Source organism: Carettochelys insculpta, chromosome 30 (assembly GCF_033958435.1).
Source record: "Carettochelys insculpta isolate YL-2023 chromosome 30, ASM3395843v1, whole genome shotgun sequence".
Taxonomy (NCBI): domain Eukaryota; kingdom Metazoa; phylum Chordata; order Testudines; family Carettochelyidae; genus Carettochelys; species Carettochelys insculpta.
The window spans coordinates 5,538,737-5,562,108 of NC_134166.1; the positions used below are offsets into that span (position 1 = coordinate 5,538,737).

Genomic DNA, 23,372 nt, shown 5'->3' on the forward strand with positions numbered 1-23,372 from the left:
TGGGCTCATGCAGTGCCACTAAAGCCTTCACCAGGATCCCGGACAGAGAATTGAAGCTACAACGAGAAGTCCTGTGGCACCCTGCAGACTAACAGATTTTGGAAGCTGGAGCTTTCGTGGGCAGAGACCTGCTTCATCAGCTGCCTGGAGTGGAGATTCCAACTGCAGCCAGCACTCTGAATGGAGAAGCCATTAGCAGAAGTGCTGGGCGGGCCATCTCAGGCCCAGTACTCCTGTCACAATAAGGCCTCCTTGCTGGGAGGCTCAGCAGAGAGGTTTCGCAAAGAGCCCGGCCATTCAGACTCAGCGAGCAGCAATGGGGTGGCATTCTGGGCAGAGTGGTCATGGACTCAACGGGCTAGGAGACCACATAGTGGCAGAGGGGCCAGTGTGGACTCTGTCACTCATGAGGGACCAACTCCATCTCCCAGATGCAGGCAGGTTCCCTCCCAGGTAGGTGTGTTTGGGGAGCTGACCCTGCCTGGGCTGTATGGCAGAGCGAGGGAACTGTCGCCTTCTAAGGTGTCCAGCTGGTCTTGTCCCACCCGCACTGATTGCTGGCTGAGCATTCAAGACTGAGCCACCAGGGCCTTTGTACCAGCCCCACCTCCAACAGCCCCTGCGAGGCTAACGAGCGAGGCCCGCATTTTATTTCCCTCCAGTCAAAGTTAAACATACAGTAAAAATAAATAAAAAATCAGACCAGCTGTCTGAAAACACCCCCCACCCAAGAAGCGGATGGTTCCACCCTGCACCTCCAGGGCCACTGTGGGGGAGAGGGTCACAGTCTGCCAGCAGGGGGCGCCTTCAGAGCTTCTTCATTGTGCTTTCGATGTACGACTCCAACACGAAGATGGTTTCGTCGACTTGGTTCTCGCTGGCGTCGATCCTGTGCGTTTAAGGGCGAGGGGAGGCAGAGCGTCAGAGGCTGAGCAGAGCAGGCTCCCAGGGGAGCGGTGCAGAACTATTTACTGGGGGTGGGAAAAGTACCCAAAAAGTTACCTGAGTAAAAGCGAGGCTGCTTGCAGTGCTGGATACTTGAGTACGATCTAGATGTGACGTGCACCCACGCACACGTTTACTCAAGTAGCTTTCCAGCAGGACACCGGTGACTTGTACTTAAGCACATCCCCCTCCTGCCCCGTACTTTTACCTAAGTAACTTTCTGGGTATTTTTCCCACCTCTGCGTTACTTACTAACCACCACGTTTTAACTCCCACCCCAGGAGGTGGGGAAGTCGCAGGGTCCCACTTGTTAATTTGGGGAATCTGGTGCAGTGAGAGAATGTGCCTTGCCCAGAAAGAGAATTGGAGGGTCCTTAGTCCCAGCTCCTCCCCCTCCCCAATCCCTGCTCCAGCCAGTTCTGCTCACTTGTTGACATTGCGTTTCAGGGTCTCCAGCTGCTGGCGCTCCGGGGCTGTGATCATCTCCTCGATCTCTTGCAGCTGCACCTCCTCAGCCCCAGTGGCCTGCATGGATGCGAGGATGGCCTCCACCCGCTGCGACTTCTCCAGCAAGCGCCTGGGGACGAGGCAGACGGAGTGCACTGAGTGGCTGGGGAGAAGCTGAAGCCTGTTCCCATCACTCAGGTTTGGGTTGACTGTGCCACTCACCAGGGATCAGATCCAACGCCCAGACGCAGGCAGGCTCCCCCCGCCTCCCAACCACCCACCTCCCGCAAGTCCTCATGTATAATGTCTCTTCCTTAACCCTCCCTTTGCCCCTTACCTCTTCCCCTCTCTTGTGTTTGCAAAGCATCACAGCAATGCTCATGGCTGTGCCAGGTGCATGGGTGTCTGTCTCCCTGGGGGCTGTTTGTACTGCTGCAGCTCCCCATAGGGGGCTCCCACTGCAGAGCCTTTCCCCAAGGGCACTTACTCTTGTTACGAAAGCGGAGTGACAGACTCCCTGGCTGCACTGGGTTAGCACAGCATGCGTGTCAGTCTGTATCAGCAGGGACATCTCAGCATGGCTAGTTCTCCTTAACCATCCCACTCCTCATTGCTATCTGCAACGATTCTGGGGCACCGAGGTACAGCTGCTCCAAGTTATTTATGTTCCTAACTCCCAATGGGAGCTAGGCACCTAACTCCCTTTGAAGATCTGGGCCAACTGCCCTAGTACCTGGGTACCAGCTATGCCCCAGCCCATGCAGATCTCCCATTGGTAAACCCTCCAGTTACGAAGTTCATGCTGGAGGGCTAAGCTAATGGACCCCTGCAGAATGTCTCGGTCCAGGAGCTTTCAGCCTGATTAGTAAGACTCACTTGTTCTCCTTCGTTTCGTACTGTCGCCTTTCTATCAGGTTGGCGACGCTCTGGGGAAAGGAGAGAGAAACAAGAAGTGGGGTTTCAGGGATGGGTACAAGGAAATGGCATTGTCTGCACATGTGCTTTTATCTCACCCAAAAGGGGGAGCCTGGCTGAGAATACTGGGCCCCAAAACTGCCTCCCCCAAAGCCAGCAGGCGCGGCCTCCACCCCTGGAGCTGCAAAGATGGGCTGAATCAGAGTGCAGGTGGGATGAATTTGATGCATAAGCTCCCTGCTCCAGCACTGGTCTCTGCAGATCAGGCACTGCCAGTGGTGCAGCAATTGTGTGGAACCCTCCCTCACTCCTTGCTACTTTCACACGCTGTTGCTGGGGATGGAACTTTAATTCATGCTCATTGTAGTCAACAGATGCTTTGAGAGGGTTTATCACCCACCCCAAGCAGGAGCCTTGACCATTGTGGTCAGAGGGTGGCAGAAATGCAGCCTTATGCTCTGAGCCCCCTCGCAAGTGAAGCAGAGCCAGGTGAGGTCTGTGCTCGTATAACAGTCCTTTCAAGGCAAACAGAGGGTATATCTGCACTATCCAGAAGATCGACCAGATTGGGGTCGATCTTCCAGGGTTCAATTTTGTGTGCCTAGTGGGGATGCGTGAAATCAAACTATCTGGGGTTGGCAGTTAACCCCGTACTCCTCAATCTCATGAGGAGTAAGGGAGGTTGATGGGAGAATTTCTCCTGTTGATCCCCCTCACAAGATTGGCCAGTTAAGTCCGTTGCAGATAAGTTGATTCCAGCTAGGTAACTACTGTAGCTGGAATTGCGTATCTATAATCGACTTTAAGGTCTAGCGTAGACCTGGCCAGAGACAGAGCAGGGAGCAGTGACAGTACATCTCCCTCTGACCTGTCCAGGAGTGCCACACCCCAGAACAGCAGCAGGGGTTACTGTGCTGTGAGCATTCACCTCTGTGATCCAGTGCCAGATGCTTTTTCCTGTCACTCGGGCCTCATCACCAGCTTCCTGGCCAGATGTGAACAAGTGAAATGAGATTGTCTCCCCCTACAGGTCTCTCAGCAGGGTTCACTGAAATGCTGGACTTCATAATTTCCTTGCCTCAGTGGTTGGCTGTACACAGTTAACCGGGCTGCATTTCAGGGGCTGAGTGATCCTCCCTCCTCACTTTTCCCAGGTTGGTAAATCACTATGGGGCAAAAGTGGTGCTGGGATGGTTGTCCCAGTGATTCTCTGAACCTGGGAGTATTTCTCTGCTGGATCTCCAACAGCCCAGCTTAGCCTCACTGTGTCCAGCTGCTGTTGTGGCGACGTGGAATCAGTGTACAGGAAGGGAGTTGGAATAAATTGCAGGAGTACAAGGGTGTGAAGGACGCTGGGATAGCACCAGTGTCAGTTGGCTGGCAGGAAACCCTGGGGTACCTTGTAACACTTGTGCAGCAGCATCCGTGCAGAGGACAGAGTGTTCACTGTGTACAGATAGAACGTCCTGGATGGGGCGTGGTCTGGAGTCTTCGGAATTTCCTGGTTGGGTGCAGGAAGGAAGAGAGAAGCAGCACGAGGTGTGTGTTACAACCGGCTGGGGAGAAGGTGTCTGTCTGTCCTCTCCACCTGCTCCCTTCCAGCTTCCAGCGCGGCTCTGACAATCATTAACGCGCTGCGTGATTCTGGGAAAGTCACTGCACCTTTGCAGGCCACGACTGCCCTTGCTGCAAAATGCAGGGAAGGGCACTTGCCCAGATTGCTGGTGGTAGCATTGAAGACTTGTGCTTGGAAGTCATCCAGTGACTCATACTGCATATTATCAGTGTGTTTTTTTGTGCCGGTACCAAGTACCACCACCTTGGCAGTGTCCCAGCCATGGGATTAGCTGGGGGACTGGCTAAGTATTGGCTCCTCTTTATTTTTTTTAAAGGCACTGCATATTACTATTACTGTCAGTAAACCTGAGCCTGGCTGGGAGATTCAGTGGTTATGGGAGGGCACCCGAGATCCTAAAACACTTTAGATATTAATGAAATCAGCTTCCTGCTCCCCTGGGAGACAAGGTAACTCTGCATCCATTGTGCAAGTCGATGAAAACTGAGGCAGACAGAGAAAGAGGAATGACCCAGTTCATATTTCTTTGTTCTAATGGAAACTAAGAACCCACCTCATTGTTCTAACCTCTAGACCATGATCCCACCATCCTAGGGATCAGAATGGAGGGCAAGATTTCTGTTTCCTTGCCCTCTGCTCTGAAGGGGCTGGAACCCCAAATTCCCAGTCCTCTGTGATAACCACAAAGCTACCTTTCTTCATCTGCATTCACCTCTATGTCCTGTTTGTGACACGCTTTGCTCACCTCTGAATGACAGGAGTTCTCACCTGTAGGGACACAAAGTTCTCTGACAGCATTTTGTACAGCATGTCCTTAGCCTCCTTGGCAGGAATCATGGCAAAATCTTCCACTTGTTTCTGTTCCAAATGTTTCTTCTGCAGAAGCAGTCGGAATATCCTGGCACAGCGGGAACCAAATCTAGATGGGGCAGGGACCAAACAATTAGCACACAGCTGGGGGAGGAGTTGCCACACTGAAACCTGGGGGCATCAGAGAATTAAGGTTCTTACATGGACGCTTCCAAGGAGAAAAAAAACCAAACGTCTTGTGTGTGTTGGAGATGGAAGGAAATCCTGACTTTGGAGCCACAGGCCCAGACCAGATCAGACCACTGGTCCCTGGTGTCCAGTACCCGTCTCTGGACCAGTAACGGATGCTTTAGAAATGTTTGCGGGGACATGAAAAGTGTCTGAAGGTAAATGTCCCGGTCACTGAATCTTCAATCAGCAGCATGACACTTGATCCTGCCATAATCAGTCACCAAAAGTGCTGGGAGTTGGAATGGGGCTCAGCACCTCTGAGGATCGGAACCTTCCCCTTCGATGAAAGGATAGAAGTTATGGGTGACAAAGCTGCTATCGGTGAGATGCTGTACAGGTTGAACCTCTCTAATCTGGAACTCTCTTGTCCAGCAAATGCCATAATCCAGCATGATTTTAGTTAGCTGGATAACCACTTATCACGGGTGTAGCCAAATTTCCCGTGGTCCCATAAAGTTTGTTTCCAGCCACCAGTCCTGGCTCTCAGTGTTTGTGCTGTCATTTAGCTGTAATTTACCCCTCAATGTCTTCTAAGAGCCCAGTAAGCAGTGGGAGTGTTGGCAATGTGCTAGATACTATTGAACTTCCATGGTCCGGGGAATTCTCTTGTATGGCACCAGTCAGGTCTGGAGAGTGTTGGATGAGAGATATTCAACCTGTAGCTGTATGGGATATGGCCAGGCCTGCTGGGTGAGTTAATCACTTTTATTGGACCTGAAAATACTGTTTTTATATCACCCTCGTCTCTCTCGTATCAATGCCGCGGGCAAACTAACAAATAACATTCCCTCTGATCTTTTCCGTGCCCATGCAGAATAATTTTTGTGTATATCAAAGCATGTGCAAATGTGCACCACCAGTAGAAACAAAACCTAGCAGTGGGCGCTCTGCTGATCTGCTGGACAGCATCTGAATTTCTCCTGGGCAGCTGCCCCGGCGCTCAGCTGCTAACAAGCTGTGAATGCAGTTTCCTTACCTCTCCTGGACAATGGATTCCAGTGTAGCTGTTGCCAAAGAGGCCAGGGCCTTATGGAGATCTGAGTAGTGTGTGTCAAGGTACCACATGTGAAAGACACAACGCCAGGTAAGCCATAAACTGCCCATACAGGGGGTCCTCGCTATAAGTCGTTTCACAGATATGTCCTTCATTAATTAATGAAGCCAGATTCATTGTACGTTGAACTGATCTGCACTTATAATGTTTGGGGGCCAAGGGACCAAAAGCCAGGAATGGGTGGCAGGCGCTGTAGTGCAGAGGCCCTGGAAGTGAGCCCTGAAATGAAGAGGGGGAAACCAGCAGAGGCCACAGTGGAGGGCAGGGGGTATGGAAAAGATTAGGGCAGGAGTACTGTACCGGAGTGTGGGCAGGTAGCGGAGGGGGAGGAAGAGGCAGCTCCATTGCCCAGCAAAGGCAGCTGGAGGCAGGGGGCCAGGCTGCGTACTGGGTCGAAGGGAGGCAGCAGTGTGTACGTGCGCTCCCGGCCAACAGAGGAAGTGGCTCATTGCAAGGGAGAATGTCTGGGGCATGTGTCTCGCCTGCACTCCCTCCTGCAGAGCCAGCTTCCCACCCCCCCTTAGAGATACTGCAGCTACTGGGAGCAGGACTTTGCTGTGCCCCTCAGACATTTTTCACACACCCCAAAGGGGCCATACCCCCACTTTGCACATCCCACCTGTAGTGTGCCATGACATCACACCACAGTCCTTTTCGCCATGCTCCCTGGCTAAGTGTTGAAGGGAACGCACTGCGAACGCACGTACTTTGTATACTCTATACTGGACAGTACTGTGTTTGTATAATCTACTTCTATATATTGTGTTTTGTGGGTTCCTCGTACATTATAGGTACCACACATTTGTGAACTCTAGGTGTTGGGACCGTATCTCAAGTTAATTACATTATTCTTTATGGATATTATTTCCCCTCTGAATTGTTTCACTGTAAGTTGGAATGGAACCTGGACTTCTAACAAGCACCCCCGGGAGTAGATTTCTCTGTAAAGGATACTGATGACATACATGCCCCCGCCACTGTCTCCAGATTTACCAACAAACTCCAGCTACAAGGAAATAAAAGGGTTAAATGTACACAAGGACTATTACAATTATGCTAAAAATTGAATACAATTTGGGGCAGAATGTAAGAAAAACCAACCCCAACCTTAACGGTTAGAGGATGGTCTTGTTAATAGTAATGTGCTATTTTAGTGTTAACGGGAAACTGTTTTTCTTCTGAATGTAAAGGTTCCTCCACCCAGAGGCAGGCATCATGACCTAGGGCAGGAGAACTACAAGATGAAACTGACTACAAAGAGAAGGTGGAACTGACAAGGGCCTGTTTCACTCTCCCGAGTGAGGTGAAGAAACCAAAGCTCTGATTCTACAAACACTGCAGTTGAGTAGCCCTGATTAGGCTGAAAATGCCTCTCACTCTAATGGGGTGCACTCCCATGGAGAGCAGGGCCAGATTAACTCCTCCCAGGGCCTGGGGCAGTTAAGTTTTGTAGGGCCTCCTAAGTCTATGTTGAGACCACAAATGAGTGTATTGGTGTGGGAGAGGTCTGTAGGTTGAGACAGGGGGTTGGGTCCATGAGGGGACTCAGGGCAGGAAGCAGGGTATGAATGTAGGGCCTGGGAGGGAGTTAGGTGCAGGAAGTTGGGGTGGGGTCCAGGGTCGGGGTGGGAGTTAGGGCTGGGGCAGGCAGTGGACTGTGGGGTCTGGGTGAGAGCTGGGGAGGGGGATAGGACTCAGGGCTGGGATAGAGGACTGGAGTGAAAGGTTCCCCGTTGGCAGCACAGGCTCTGGGGAGTGAAGGAGGCAGGTGGCGCTGCATGCTGGCCTGCGCTTGCCTGTAAGCGGTGTACTACCCCCACAGCTCACATTAGCAGTGATTCTTGGCCCATGGGAGTTGCAGGAGCAGAAGCTGCAGATGAGGGAAACACATGGGTGGAGCTTCTGGTGCTTGCAACTCCAGACCAGCAGAGGTGTGGCGGGGAGGAATGGGTGTGTAGGGAGCCACATTCTGCCTGCCCCAGGCAGGGCCAGAACACAGAAGCTTTAGCAGCTGCAACACAGGGCCCAGGAATGAGGGTGTCTTGTAAAGAGAGCTGCACTTTTGGCGGCCTGGCGATCTTTTTGCAAACATACCCCCTTTGCCTGTGGCCCTGGACTGCAGCCCCTAAAGCTCCTTTCTTAATCCAGCCCTGATGGAGAGGACAGCAAGACTGGGGCCCTAACTCAGAACTGGGTCAAAGGTGAAAATCCTGCCCAAAAACCAATTTAACCAGATCACACCTAAGGCATTTCTTACTGGGTCATCGGCGAGCAGAGTGAGATACTGATCCAGAATCTGTTTCACAATGTTGTATCCTGCTGGAAGAGATCTGAAAATCTGCAGAATAGAAGAACACCCAGAACATACGCGCTGTTAGCATTTAAGATGATAGGAATACACAGTACTTTATTCATTGGGATCGCAGAGCGCTTTACAAGCGTGCTTACGAATCCTCAGCACCCTGCTGCAAGGTAAGTAGTTTTATCTCTGCTTTACTAATGGAGAGGCTGCAGCACAGAGAGGTGCTCTCCCTACCCTGCAACGGGACCCTTGGGCAGGCTCCTTGGCTACTGCAGCACCACACGCTGCTTAGACCAGCCAAGGGGAACTGCTGGGGCCCCTATATCCCTTGAGGGGAGAGGGGCAGCAGGTCTCTGTTTAGTTTATCACTATGAAGTATCTTTCCCACCCATGACATTCTCGTGACTCTCCTCTGAATACTCACCGGATTTAGAAACACCCTTCTTGAATGAGGAACAGCAGAACTGGCCGCAGTATTCCAATCATGAGCTCATTAGCGCATAAGGGCGGCTCTCAGCTATAGACACAGGTTGAGCTGAGCTATGCAATTTGAATTGCATGAGTAGCAGAACTCAAATGAACATAGTTTAGATCTACTCACTGCAGGGTGCACGTGGTTGGGGGCAACAGAAGACTCCCTCTCTTGTCAACTCCCCTTATTCATTTTGTTCTTTGGGGAGACAGGCAAGGGATTAGCGGTCGATTCAGTGGATCTTTCCTAGACTTGCTAAATAGACTGTCAGTGGGTCAGTCACTGCAGCATTGATCCACCCTGTACTGGAGACAAGCCCCAATACAGGGAGAACAACCTTTCTACTCCTCCCTGAAGTTTCCCTGTGTATACAGCCAACGCTCACATGAGACCTTTTGTCCATAGCATTGCAATGGAAGTTCATGTTCATTTAGCCACCGAAGACTCCAAATCTTTTTCAGAGTCTCTGCTTCCCAGGAGAGCACCCTCCCCACGTAAGCATGGCCTACTTCCTTGTTCCTAAATGTATACCTTTACAGCTAGAACCCAGGAATCCTCCTCTAGCCACTAGACCAGGGTCAGCAACCTTTCCAAGGTGGCATGCTGAAATTTGACGTGTATGTATGGTCCGAGTGCCAACGATACTTTTTAAAGTCATTAATAATCCTATTTACAACAGCTTTGTTAATAAAGAAAGATACAGAGCTTTACCGCTTAGGTGGTGGTTGGCAGCATTAGCTGCTCCTTTGTTAATCCACAGGCAGCCTGGCTTTGAGCAAGCTCCCACCTGCATGGGGGAGGAGGGGTGGGACTGAGCTCTTGCCTCACATGCTGATGAAAAATCAGCTTGTGTGCCACTCTGGGCACCCATGCCAGGGGTTGCTGACCCCTGCACTAGACAACCTGTCTAGAGCATGGACTTGAGACTGTCTGCAAACAAGGGTATTGCCTCCTCTCTCCTCTAACACTCATGACTGAACCTTGAAGTCTAAAATGAACATTCAGCTGGGTTCCTGTGTCGTTCAACGATAGGATGGCCTACAACTTATTCCGTTTCTGGACAGCACCCAGTGTCGAGGGGTCCTGGTGCAAAACAAGGCTGCTGACCGCGGTCACAATACGGACACGTAACAGTAGAGTGAGTCTTGTTCAAGTTCTATGGAGTGTCCCAAATGCTGCCGAAACCCACCTCGTTGGAAGACAGTGGCTGCGTATAAGGTGCATTGGAGGATGTGGTAATTTCACTCATTCTCAGCATGGTCCGCACTATTTCACTGCTGGTCTATTTGAAAAAGGAAGGAAATGGCCTTTAGCCCTTGACAGAGCCTCTGTTCATACAATGGAGGAATACTACTAATTCCTTTCCCTGCTCTAGTACCAGGGTGCTCCAAATTCAGAAATCAGGCTCCAGTAAGAGGTAGGCTGTATCAGCCTCCTTATCCTCAGCTGTAGTGTGGCTATGTGCCCCAACGCACTACCAGCAAGACCACCCCACTGCAGAAGTGAAAGACAGTCTGGGAGAGCAACATATGGCTTAGCAACATGGATAACAGGCATGTAGGTTTAATACACTGGAGCAGACAGGTGGTTATTTAGGGCAAAATTCCAACTGATTTAAACAGGAAGAAGCCTTCAGTCCAATTCCTGCATGCAGCAGCAACTGATGCTTCATATTTCAGAAGGTGAAACTTGCAGCCTTCTTGCCCCTTGCAGCCATTAGCTAGTACCTTGAAGCATGAGATTTGAAGCTTTTACCATGCGACTGCCAAGGCTGCGATCGTCAAATTCCCCACTCCTGCTACCTGGAGTAACCCTGCTGAGGAAGTTCCCGCTTGCTTCTGGGTACCTGGTCCATCCTGTTGGCCACTGCGCTGACGATGGCTTGGTCTCGGAAATGCTGGTGGAACCGATCAATGTTGGCTTGCCAATAAATGCCATCGTCGGGCGGGGGCTGAGGAGAAATTGAGAGAGAGAAAGAATCATTGATGCTGGTTTACTGGCTGCAGAGTCAGATACTCATCTGAGTGATTGGCACCATGAGCAGGGCACATTCTGAAGGATGCTGAGCACCGGCTGTGTACTCTGAAGCTTGCTAGGAGCTGCAGGTGTCTAGAAAAGTTCAATCAAGGTGCAGTTCAACTGAAAAGGGGAGGTTGGATACCTGCTGACAGGCAGACTGTGCCCGACAGCCTCTCGAATGAAGGCTGTGCAGCAGCACTACCTCTAGAGTAGGCACTGTGCACAGCGGACCCAATGGTCCCTGCTGGCCTTCAGTGGCTAAGCAGTATAAGGACCCAAAAGTCAGATGCTCTAATGAAGGACCACTAAGTCCTCCAGTACTGCCACAACCATTGCTGGCCTGAATGCAAGCCAAGGAGCAGCATCTTGTCAGTGGTACCTCTTTGCTGTCTGTATCTTGTTTCTGCCTTTTTGCCTTGTGCTCACCGTTATCTTCATCATCAAATGATCTTCTCCTTTTCCCTTTCCCTGTGGGCCAAAGACAGGGTTTTCCTCTGAACACCAGCTCTGCAGGCTTGTTTTCAGGTCAGAAAGCTTCCAAAGTCCTTACACAGAGATCACTCCTCCCCAAGCATCTGGTGACCACCCGCCGTCTCCCACCACACACACATTCTCAGTTCAACCTACCCAAATGATGAAGGAGATTCTGACAGCTCCTCACCTATGAGATTCAGGTTAGGGACCAGGTACATGTCCTTCTCATTTACTGTCAAAGTGGGCGCTGGAGGGGGTGGAGCATCTGAAGTCTCAGGAGTTTCCGGGGCCAGTGGGCATCTCTGAATGAAGTGTGTGTCCGCTAGGCGCACAAACATGTTGGAGACTTCAGCATAGTCCATGGTTTTCCCATCTGGGAGAAAGGATCCCAAGGAGAACGTAATGGGTCATCATGAGCCCACACACCAGTTGTTGCTGTCTTCAAGATACCTATAACCAGGGCTTTGCAAGAAAGGGCTTGGATCTGATCTGCATTTATTACCCTCCAGCCAACTTCATACCTTGGGCCAGATCTATAGAGCTGACCAGTGATTTCGGCAGACTCAGTTTCTAGGTGGTAACCGAGATGGGCCAAGCCGGTCTTTTTAATGTGTCACAACTTGGGCATCCAAAATCGCTAATACAGATTGAACCCTTCTTGTCTGGCAACATCCATAATTCAGCATGATTTTAGTTAGCCGGACGACCACTGATCATGGGTGTGACCAAGTTTCCCGGGGTCCCATAAAGTTTGTTTCCAGCCACTAGTCCTGGCTCTCAGTGCTTTGTGCTGCTATTTAGCTGTAATTTACCCTTAAATGTCTTCTAAGAGCCTACTAAGCAGCGGAAATGTTGGTAATTCTGTTAGACAATATTGATCTCATGTGGTCTGGCAAATTCTCTCATTTGGCACCGGTCAGGTCCTGAGGGTGCCAGACTAGAGAGGTTCAACCTGTAGCCTTGAAAAATCTTAACCTGTCTTTCTTTCCTACCTATTCTGTCGCCTTCTCTCTATCCCTTTGCAGATCTCAGAACTGCTGGTGCAAGAACCTTCTCCTATGCTGCTTCTACAGCTTAAATGTTTTCTGAGTATTTCTGCTCCACTCCCCACATCCAGCAGGGACCACTCTCAATAGGAATAGCTAAATAAGCAGAGCAAACTTAGGTCTGTTGGAGGGACAGACACACAGGTAAGGGAAAAACAGATTTAACTGACTAAAATACACATGTATTAATCACGTCTGTAAAACTGAGCCTTGCAATGAGAAATATACAGGTAACTAGTGCTTACACTCTTTGGAACCTATAAAGTTCTTGGCCTTTGATTAAATGTTATTACAACCATTGTAGAGATGGGGAAGATGAGGCACAAGGAGAAGAAGCGACTCCCTCCAGGTCAAAGTGAGCTAGTGGCAGAGCAGAGAATGGATTCCTAGATCTCCTTACCAGGCTGTTTCTACACTTGTCTACTGATAGAAAGACACGGTAAAACAAACACCAAAATAAATCAGTGTCAAATGGTCTAATCCAGTGGTTCCCAAACCTTTTCACTAGTACAGACCACCATCAAAGACAATTCTATTTTCTATGATCATTTTTATTTATATTTTTCCCATGGATGCTCTGCAATACCATGGGACCCAGGTTGGAAACCATTAGTCTGACCACTTGCCAGCTCTGACAGTGATTCACCGTTTGATGTTGGGAAGTCCCTTTGTCTCCTTGTGCCTCAGTTTCCCCATCTATACACTATGGATCATGCTACTGACCTCTCTCCTGGGCTTGGGAGCATCAGTGTTGTGTCCAGCCTCTTGAGGATGCTCCATACAGACCTGACCTAACGCCCACTGAAGTCAGTGAAAAGACTGCCATTTATTTCAATGGACTTCAGATTGGGCACGACATCCAGCTCTCTCTGTACAGATCCCTGGGTGCTTTCCAATCCCCTTTCATTGCATACAGAACCCAATGGTAGTGTGAAGTATCAGCCCACAGCCCCCAAACCTGGCCAGACAGGTAAGGCACCACAGCAAAAGGTTTGTGCCCCATTTCTTAGTGGTCTCCACATTCCTCTGGCTCACCCTCCATAGTTTCTGTCAGCCTGTCTGCCACCTTCTGCACCACAGCACTCATGGTCATTTTGCCATTCAGCAGTAGTTCCTCCACGATTAGTTCGCCCACGTCACTGTAGAGAGTCTTGGCAGTGTAAATGTAACGTGGGTACCGGAGGATCCTCAGCACCCGACAGCACAGAGCCTCGTACTCCACTATACCTCGCTTCTGCAACTGGTAAGTCACCAGGTTGTGTTGAATGAGGACACAGAGAGCTTTCTTAACCTGCACATGCCAGAGGAAGGAATGAGCCATGTGCTTGGAAGGTTATCACAGTTTATATGGGTGAATCAACCCTCATGCATCAAGGCTGATCACCTCAGGGATCTGGAAGGGCATGCCCTGCCCTGCCCCTCCCCTCCCCTCTGGTGTTAAAGTGCTTAATCTCTATCCATAGTCTCAGGAATGGTCATACAGTCCCCAATCAGCACTGATCATTAACAACTTAAGATAAAACTATACAGAATAACATGGTGATCTCTCTGAGACTAAGATAAAACTACTGAGCATTCACCAGATCCTCTTTATTTTGGGAAAGGATGATGTTTGAATTTTCCCAGGGGCTTCAGGCTAACCCAGAACTAAGAGATGGAGAAACCTGTGAAACCTCCTCCTACCTGAGACAGGGCCTGGGAACGTTGAGCATAGTACTTACTCACTGTGTGACTTTGGGCAAGTAAGTCTTATTCTCCAGATGTTGCACTAACTTCATCTCTTGTCTCCTTCACACTCTATAAAACTAAATTAGACTACCAGCCTTTCCTTCTGTGGAGGGGAAAGAGCTGAGAACTTTGTTCTGTTAAAGCCAATGGCTTGCTATCTGTACTATTAAAGAAACTGATTTGTTTTTAAAGAGTGTGTTCAAATTCTGATTTGCCTTTTGCAAATACATTTGGAATAACATCATTCTTCAAGAGCACCAGATATAGCACCAGGTAAGTTTTAATGAGTGAACAATAGTTCAGTCAGCTTTGCTATGTAGCACTGATCTAACAGACAGTATCAAAGAGATAGCCCTGTTAGTCTGTATTCTAGCTAAATAAAAAAGCAGCCATGTAGCACTTTGAAGACTAACAAAATAATTTATTAGGTGATGAGCTTTCGTGGGACAGACCCTCTTTTTGAGATCTACAGCCTTAGCAGAACAGACTCTATATATAAACCACAAAGATCCAAAAATCAGAAAAAAACCTGATCTGCCAACCTTGATAACAATTCTTCTGAATTGTCAACCTTGGTAACAATTTTTGACCTCTGTGCTTTATATATAGAGTCTGTTCTGCTAAGGCTACAGACCTGAAGAAGTGGGTCTGTCCCACGAAAGCTCATCACCTAATAAATTATTTTGTTAGTCTTTAGACTGGTACATGACTGCTTTTTTGTTTTGATTGAACAGATATCTGTCTAACCTGCTCTTAAACATCTGCATTCACGTACCTGATCTAATGACATCTCTGTGTCCTTCGCAATCATTCTCAGCGGCTGGTTGCCTGTTTTGATAAGGTGAGTCCCTATCTTTTCCACGATCTCACCAAAATGTTCTTGCAGCAGGAGGGAACAGAGTTTAATTTCTGCCTGAGTCATCTTGCCAGCAAATAAAATACTAGAAGGATATGGGAAAAAACATGTTATTAATGTTCTTATCAGGAGAGAACAGGAGATATGCTGATTGGATGCAAAGATTTTTCACCTCCAGTTACTTGTTTGAATTGGTCTATCAGTGCAAACCAAGAGCTGTGATCAATTCATGCTTGAAAGGAACGCAGTGAGTTTGAGGCTAAGCCTAAATCAAAACTACCTTCACGGACAGTACCCCCTTGCTGGTAATCTGGGAAGGCAGGCACTCCCACCAAGGACTGAATGAGTCATGGAGACTAAACACAGAGTATCTGCCTGAGGTGAGCCCTCCAGGGCAGGGTAGGCAGTGGAGGAAGCTTGTCTGTCCTTTCTTATGGTTGTACCAGTTCTGCAAATAATCAGCTTGTAAGGAGGCTGAGTCAGCCAATATGTCAATTTTAAAACTGAGAGCCCTCTCACATGGGCAGTGCTACAGGAACCAAAGAATCCTTAGGAGATGCTTCAGGGGAGACGTGTAATGGGGGAATGAATGGAATGAAATGTTGATAAGGGATTTCCTATGGAAACAAAGGACTGAAAGGCAGGAGGAGATCGCTCAGTAAACAGTCTTTTGTAGCTCACAGGAGGGCTCCTGCCTTTCACGTACGTGCCGGGGCTCCACCATCTAACTGACTGTGACTGGAGGGACAGCCAAGGGCAGCAGCGGCGCATAGCTGACATCAAGGTGCAGGATCAGCCAAAGGAAAGCACAGCGTGAGAGGGTCTGTGCTGGACGGCAACGATCTACCTGAGGGAGGGTTGTGTGACCAAAGGGTTACGACAGGGGCCCACTCAGAGTCAGGATGCCTGAGTTCAACTTCTAGCTCTTGGATGGTGGCATAGATGACATCCCAGTGTGGGACAGGCCAGGACGGTGGGGTCTGTTCCCTGCTGAGGGGAGGGGGAGCAGGGGCGGGATCCCAGCACGGGACTGGGGCCAGGACTCCTGGGGTCTGTTCCAGGTCAGCTGCTTTCGCTGCCCCAGGCCAAGGAGACGCCCCCCCCCCCACACAGCTGGTTGCCCCGGTGCTCCCCACTCACCTAGAGCCCCCAGCTGAACCATTCAGCAGACAGGATGTCCTAGGCCCATGCGGCAACCATAGCAACCCCTTCCCCTTCCGGCTCACCGCTAATCACTTCCCGTCACTACCAAGGGAGGCCAGCCACCCCCGGAGGCCCGGCCGTCCGGGCTACAGAGCCGCGTTCCTCTAGCAGGGCCGCTAAGTGGCCGCTCTATCCCCGCACCCCGCTAGTCTCTTTGGTAGCACGTACGCATCGGCGGAATTTACGGGGCGACGCTCTGTGCTCCTCCTCGCCTGGACTCGCTGGCCAGGCGGAGGATTCGCGACAGGGGAGCAACACTGAGGCCGCTCTGCCCTGCAGTTCGCTCTTCTCTGGCCCGGCGGAGGACTGAGTCTCCCGCCAGCGACGGAGTACCAGAGAGTAGGCGGAAGTGGGCGGCTAGAGGGGACCTCCTACCGCTCTATCCTTGTGGGCCCTAGTTTCGGCTTTCCCCCGCGGAGGACTGACGGCAGGCAGGGAGCCGGGGGAGGGGGAGAGAGAAGATGGCGGAGGCCTCAGCAGCGGCTGCCGTGTCCCAGCATCGCTTCTTCTGCCACAGCTGCAAGGGGGAGGTCAGCCCCAAGCTGCCGGTAAGGGGCGGGGCGCGACCCCCAGGTCCCGCGAGGGAGGGGCCGGGGGGGGACACAACGACCCCCCGGAAGGGGTTGAACCCCGATCCCCTCCCCCATGGGGGACTGGCGGGGAGGGGCCCACTAGCCCCCTCAGAAGAGATTAATCCCCGATCCCTTCCCCCATGGGGTGCTAGCGGGGGGGGGAACCCCAGTAACCCCCCGGAAGGAAGGGGTTAATCCCCAGTCTCCTTCCCCACCGGAGCTGCCCGGGGTAACCTGTAAGCCCCCCCCCCGCCCCCGAAGGGGTTAAACCCTGTCCCGTCCCACATGGGGAGCTGGCGGGGGAGGAACCAAGTAATCCCGCCCCCAGGTTATTAAATCCTGATCCCCTCTTCATGTTCAGCAGTCTCCCCCGGCGGAGGTCAAACCCCGGTTATCTCCATGGGGGGGGCGGGGGGCTGACTATGGGGTTGTTGAGCCCCAGTAGCTTCCCCAGTGGGGGAAGAAACATCAGACCCCTGTTCTCAGGGGTAGTGGGGTCAGGTGGGAGGGGTTTAAACCCTAGGCCACACATGGGAAAGGAGGCAAGGAGGATTAAGCGCCATTATTTCATGCAGGAACGAAGATGACCCAGGCAGTATTGGGGTTTAAACCTCTAGATCTGTCTTTTCTTGAGAAAGAGCAAGTACCCTGATGTACTGTGGGTTTCAGCCCCAATGCATTCTCTGAAAAGGGTGGCAGATCTGAATGCTAAGCCAGCTTTCCCTGCTCCTTCCTGAGATTGGGGAGCTACTGGAAGGGAAGTGTTAAGCCTCCAGTTGTCCTTCAAAGACATGAAGGTGTAAGGAGGCTCACTCTCAATTGGTGTGGGAGAGGTAAGATGTTAAATCTCAAGCTGCCCTGATGGGAAGGGCCATTAATATAGGAGTTTGTGGAGGGGATGTAACCTTAACCGTTCCCCTGGAGAGAGGGGGCAGAGACATTTGGGCAAATCAGGCACTTACACCTAGAAAGCAGAAGGCATCTCTCCCCTGCATCCCCCTCCAGGAGCCTCTTTAGGAATATGGGGAAGGTTAAACCTACTGAGAGTAGAGGTAGATCCTAGTTCAACCTTCATGGTGGCCCCAGGCCTTCTGGAAAGCAAAGGCACCCCATCTCCCTGCCCTTGTGAGAGAGACCCCCCCAGGGACAGAAGCAAGTACCCAGTGGCATACAATTGTAGGAATGGAAGGTATCTCAAGAGGTAATCTAGTCCAATTCCCTACACACAGGGACTCCCAGTTATCATAGTAAGAAGGGCAAATTTCAGCTCCCCAGGCAGAGGATCAGTAGGGCCTAAAGCGAGAGAGTGCTCCCTCATGTCCTAAGAAAATGGGTCTCCTTTTGAGTACCCTCTCCTGCTATGCATATCCTAGTAAAATAATCCCACAGCTCTCTGGAGGTGGTGGAGTGTGGTATCGTAGATGGGCTATGTCACAGCCAACCCCAGCAGTTTTGCAGTTGGGTGAAGGAGCTGGGTAGGCGAGTCCAGTCCATGGTCTTCATTTAGAACCAAAAAGGGGAGAGTCAAAGGATGTCCTTGTTGTGCTGTTGATGTTCTAGTTACATTACAGACTGTTTCTTGGTGGCTTCATCTTTGGAGATGTCATCAGGGTGCCTGAGGCTGTTTGGGGAGAGGAACTGGCACTATAACTTGACTTGATCAGACCAGGCACTTCATATCCTTTTTTTTTCCCCCTAATTACATGGGAATGTCTGGAGAGTTGCTGCTCAACTGGTAGGGTCCCCTGTGCCTCAGTTTTCTCACTTGTAAAATTGAGGCTGCTACTTACCTCTCTCCTGAGAGCAGGTGTAGAAAGATTGTGTTGTGTTTTTTTTTTTTTTTTAATGTTCGTGATGCTCTTTAAGTATCTCAGAAGAACAACACTAATGAAGAGCAGGGTGCTGCAGGACAACCTCAACAGTCTGAACATTGAAACAGGTTAATGTCCTCCAGTTCATGGGAATTTTGGGTGGGAGGAAGGCACCCTTTAGTTATCCTGACCGATCCAGTGTCCTCCTGGCAATTTGGTGAATGAAGTGGGGCTTCGCTATCACTCTTCCCCTTTGCTCCAGCTTACATGACACACAGTCCTTCTAATCTTTTCCAGCCATGTACAGATCTTTCCATCTATATGTGGAAAACATTTTTATGTCCACCAAGGTGTGTGCAAATGTGTACCACCAGTGGAAACAAAAGACCCCATAAGTGGGCACTCTGCTAATCATCTGGGCCGCATCTGAATTTCTCCCAAGTGTCTGCACAAATGCACAGCTTACAGGAACACTGGTCATAGGTAGCTCATACTTCTGCAGCTGTTTTGGTCCTGTTGAGACTTACTCTGGCCAATCAGAAATGCAAAATGATCATGTCTCTCTAGCCGTGTCTACATGTGCACGCTACTTCGAAGTAGTGGCACTAACTTCGAAATAGCGCCTGTCACGGCTACACGCGTCGGGCGCTATTTCGAAGTTAACTTCGACGTTAGGCAGCGAGACGTCGAAGTCGCTATCCTCATCAGGAGATGGGGATAGCACCCTACTTCGACGTTCAACGTCGAAGTAGGGACCGTGTAGTCATTGCGCGTCCCGCAACTTCGAAATAGCGGGGTCCGCCATGGCGGCCATCAGCTGAGGGGTTGAGAGACGCTCTCTCTCCAGCCCCTGTGGGGCTCTATGGTCACCGTGGGCAGCAGCCCTTAGCCCAGGGCTTCTGGCTGCTGCTGCGGCAGCTGGGGATCCATGCTGCAGGCACAGGGTCTGCAACCAGTTGTTGGCTCTGTGGATCTTGTGTTGTTTAGTGCGACTGTGTCTGGGAGGGGCCCTTTAAGGGACCGGCTTGCTGTTGAGTCCGCCCTGTGATCTTGTCTGCAGCTGTGCCTGGCACCCTTATTTCGATGTGTGCTACTTTGGCATGTAGACGTTCCCTCGCAGCGCCTATTTCGATGTGGTGCTGCGCAACGTCGAAGTTGAACGTTGACGTTGCCAGCCCTGGAGGACGTGTAGACGTTATTCATCGAAATAGCCTATTTCGATGTTGCTACATCGAAATAAGCTACTTCGATGTAGGCTTCACGTGTAGACGTAGCCCCGGTGTGCAAACCCACCTGCATCACCCCAAGTGTAGCTAGTAGCCCTGCCTTCTGGTATTTTCTTTTCCCTCTCCCTCTCCCAAATCACATTCAACTCCCTGCTTATACTTCTTGCCTCTGTTGCTGACTTCGGCTGCTTTCCCTACCAGGTTTCAACTATCCTTTGTAGTAAAGAAATGCTGCCCGAAATTGCTTGCAACCAATTCTCTTCCATAATTGGGATTCAGGATTTCCTGATGCCATTATTGAGTTTTCTGGAATTGGAACTAAAACTCCAGGCCTGGTATTATCATGTTTTACAGGATGTTCTTGTTCAACAGTTCACAGTGTAAATCTGTTAGCATTGGCTCTTTTTTTTTTGTCTTTTGCCTAATGGTGTAGCTGTGTATAAGTATTCGTGTCCATGCCTCCTTATTTCTAAATCACAGCCTTCAGTTTTGCTCTGCCGGGGCATGAGACCTCCTGGACTCATTATAATGCAAATTGTTTGACTTGGCTTTTATTGTTATAATTGGTAGCACCCAGAACCCTAATAGGGATCAGAGCTGCATTTTGCTAGGGAAGTATCTATCCTGCTCTGTTGTTGGGCTCTTGAACATCTGCTGTCTCCCACCCTGTGGGTGGCTGCGTTTCACAGCATCCAGTTATTCCTGAGGATGATACAGACTCTGAAATATATAATATATTATTACCCAGACTTTATAAATAATACGTTCCGGACTCGTACCTGCCAAATCAAGAAAATATTGCCTTTTCAACCTCTCTGGTACCAAGATGACAACCTCTTTATGTCCCCTGTTCCTGTCCCATATAAGCTCATGGGACTCAAGTTGACTTAGAGGTCACTCTTCTCTTTCAGTCAGCTCTTCACATTCTGGGGGAGCAAAGGATCCCCCGTCATGCTCCCAGGTAGCCCCTATGGCCTTGACCTGCCTTATTGTGTCTTGTTTCTGAAGTAAGGCTCTCCTACAGCCTTTGGTCATCAATCAGCATGTGCTTGGCAAGCTCTGGCTGAGGTGAACTTTTCTTAGGGTGCATGAAACTGAGAGAATAGCTGCTTAATTCTAAAGACGGCTCTGATGTTGACTCCCTTTTCAGCACTGAACAAGTCGCTTCCTTGCTTGGTGCCTTAGTTTCCCCATTTGTAAAGTGCAACAAACATTGATTTTCTGAGGTGATGTGGTAAGGTTTGTAAAAGGCCACCTTAGAACTTGATTTCAGATCTCTTAATTGTGCAGAAGTCCATGGATCTGTTTACGTGTGAGGTGAGACGACTCAAACAGTAACTTGGGACAGATCTACACTCAAAATTGAGGTTGCTCTAGCTACTTTGCTCCAGGCTGTAAAAAGTTTCCTGCCCTGAGCACTCTGGTTAGGTTTGCTTCAACCCTAATATAGTTGCAGTTGATGGGCAGATTCTCCCATCAACTTACCTGCTGCCTTTATAGAGGTAGGTTACCTACATTGCCAAAAGCCCATTTCCGTGGCTGAAGCCTGTGCTTCATCAACCCAGCTTCAGCTTCCCAGGTTTGCTGCTGTAGTGTAGACCTATCATAGGACTGAGGCTGTGTCTACGCTGTGTCCGCCGCCCCCCAATACTTTTTTCACTGTCCCAAGGTCGAAATAAGTAAAGTTGAAAACCCGCAGTCACACAGCCACAGCATGGCAAACTGGGGCATGGGCATTTCCAGCTACAGCTCACAGCCACGACCTTGCAAAAGAGCCTTCAGGTGAGCTGATAATATTGGTGCTTTGTTCGCACACATTCCTTTTTGACTTTGACAGGGTGGGGGTCAGCAAAATCATTCACAGAGTTGGAGTAATTATATCAAGGGAAAAGCTGTTGTCTTTCAAATTATCCTGCTTGGCTGTGTGAATGCTTTGGGGTTCTTTTAGGGGAAAAATGGGTTTTTCTGGAAACAAACCCCCAATGCAGACAAACCCGGAGGGTCAAGACTTCTGTTCCCAGCTCTGTCAATGACTTTTTCCATGAGACCTCCAGCAAGTAACTTTCCCTCTCTCTTTGCCAGTTTCCCTTCAGTCCAATGAGAGAGGGTTTTTTAGATTGTTTGGGTCATGATTCTTAGATTAGGATAACATCAACCTAAAATAAAAACGACACCTCGTGAGCCCAAGTCTACACTAGGAAAATGTCTACTTCAGATACACAATTCTAGCTATGGCAATTGTGTTGCTAGACTTGATTATCTGCAATCGACTTACATGGCTGTCCTCATTGAGGAAGGTCAGTGGGAGAAACTCTTCCGTCAACCTCCTTTACTCGTCTCAATAGCAAGGAGTACGGGGGTTGACTGCTGACACCTGATAGGTCGATTTTGTGCATCCCTACCAGACACACGAAATCGAACTTCAGAAGATAGACTCAGAGCAGGTTGATCTTCTGGATAATGTAGACCTGGCCTGAGAGAGGTTCTGAGATGGCTTACATGGTGGGGAGGGAGTTCTTTATACCAGTATACAAGTTCCGTTGGTGCTTATTGCATGGACAAACCTACCCAAATGTCAGTGGGACAACAGATCTAGATACCATGCTGATCCTCGGATTTGCTCTCAGGTGTCCTCTTTTTAACAGCAGCTTTGTGGTGGGTGCATTTTAAATATTTTTATGTACTGTCATTCTCAGCTCTGCCTTCTACCCCCAGAAAAGAGAGAGAGAGGCACGCAATCCTTGAAACGAAGCACGTTTTTGTGTGGATCTGTGCTCCTCCTAGGGTGTCATGTGAAAGCTGGCTGTTCCAGAAAGTGTTAATGGGATTCTGGATCAACTGTAATGTTTCCAGAGCTGCTTTAGCGTAACTGCTGTGCTAGTCACTGTTGGCTGAATATGGCCTGGTTTCATTTGGAGGGTGGCAGTGTGGAGGAGGAGGGAAATAAACCATTTTCCTTGCCTGCCATTTCAAATCACGCTCTCTACTGTATGCTGCAGGTGCAAATTGTGTTGCAGCTGCAGCCAGCGGATATGTTTTTATTTTAAAGCAAAGGGATAACTTGCCTTGATTAAATGCAGCACAAGATTAAAATCAGACAGGCTTTTCAGCATTCCAAGTTAAGTATCGGCAGTAACATAAACTGCTGTTGTATGCTTTTTGGAAAAACATTCTTCCCCCAATGGACCGTGTGACGATGAATATTCCCCTTGCCCCTCTATTGGATCTTCTGTGATGCTGATCAGTTAACGTAGTCAGAAATCTCGTGGTTCCTTTTGTCTAGATGGCTGACCCTGGCATCTTGATCTTCCCCCAGTTGTAGTCTGAAGATATCAAGTCCCTACGGTTTCATTTAGGTTGGCTGGGGACAGGAGGGATGAGTAGGGGGGATGCTTTTCTTCACTGAACGTTTCTCCCATCTTATAAAGCACTTTGAACTCATCCAGAGTTTGCAAGGCATTATTGCTAACTTCCCATCCTGCACCGTTGTTGCTGTGCGCTGTTAAACCGCTACCACATGTCATTGCACTGCGTTTAAATGATGGATCAAATTATCCTGGTGTCTTAGGTTTTTTTAAGAGTGTGATCAGTACTGTGCAATTTAGAAGTCTGTATAAAACGTTGGACTCATTGATACAGCCCTGCAAATCTCTGGATATGCATGGGTATCCGCAGCTTGCTTTTG

The 23,372-nt window shown here is 49.7% G+C and overlaps 2 protein-coding genes and 1 long non-coding RNA gene across 5 annotated transcripts in view; 2 read left to right on the plus strand and 1 right to left on the minus strand.

Moving 5' to 3' along the window:
• Positions 1-632: 632 nt before the first annotated feature.
• On the minus strand, positions 633-16,372 carry POLR3C (RNA polymerase III subunit C). 3 transcript variants are annotated; one of them, XM_074980518.1, is made up of 15 exons: positions 16,247-16,372; positions 14,795-14,960; positions 13,327-13,582; positions 11,433-11,618; positions 11,151-11,239; positions 10,599-10,703; positions 9,942-10,034; positions 8,236-8,316; positions 6,933-6,984; positions 5,901-5,961; positions 4,652-4,802; positions 3,707-3,808; positions 2,269-2,318; positions 1,373-1,522; positions 633-889 (listed from the first exon to the last, which is right to left on the minus strand). In XM_074980518.1, exons 2-15 carry the CDS (start codon positions 14,939-14,941, stop codon positions 808-810), a joined length of 1,605 nt encoding a protein of 534 aa, XP_074836619.1. In that variant the 5' UTR covers positions 14,942-14,960; positions 16,247-16,372; the 3' UTR covers positions 633-807. The 3 variants fall into 3 exon arrangements, with proteins under 3 accessions (XP_074836619.1, XP_074836620.1, XP_074836618.1); XM_074980519.1 differs by lacking the exon at positions 16,247-16,372 and adding an exon at positions 16,102-16,196; XM_074980517.1 differs by lacking the exon at positions 16,247-16,372 and adding an exon at positions 16,016-16,158.
• Positions 7,299-14,101, plus strand: LOC142003514 (uncharacterized). Its single transcript, XR_012642848.1, has 3 exons — positions 7,299-7,318; positions 12,271-12,435; positions 13,918-14,101. It is a non-coding gene; the product is annotated as an uncharacterized LOC142003514 (long non-coding RNA).
• Positions 16,373-16,494: 122 nt separating the features above from the next.
• The window catches only part of RNF115 (ring finger protein 115), a 60,347-nt gene continuing 53,469 nt past the window's right edge, over positions 16,495-23,372 (plus strand). The window contains exon 1 of the mRNA XM_074980521.1: positions 16,495-16,626. Within this exon, the coding sequence (XP_074836622.1) occupies positions 16,540-16,626 (87 nt within the window). The 5' untranslated portion in view covers positions 16,495-16,539. The remainder of the gene's footprint in view (positions 16,627-23,372) is intronic.

Excerpts from the sequence above, each read along its gene's own strand:
- POLR3C (XM_074980518.1), bottom strand. The coding sequence starts at position 14,941 with ATGACTCAGGCAGAAATTAAACTCTGTTCCCTCCTGCTGCAAGAACAT. Across the intron at positions 11,619-13,326 it reads GCTGACAGAAACTATGGAGG|ATGGGAAAACCATGGACTAT; the intron begins GTGAGCCAGAGG and ends CCTTTCTCCCAG. Across the intron at positions 6,985-8,235 it reads CTCTGCTCGCCGATGACCCA|CTGGAGTTTGTTGGTAAATC; the intron begins GTAAGAAATGCC and ends ATTTCCTTGTAG.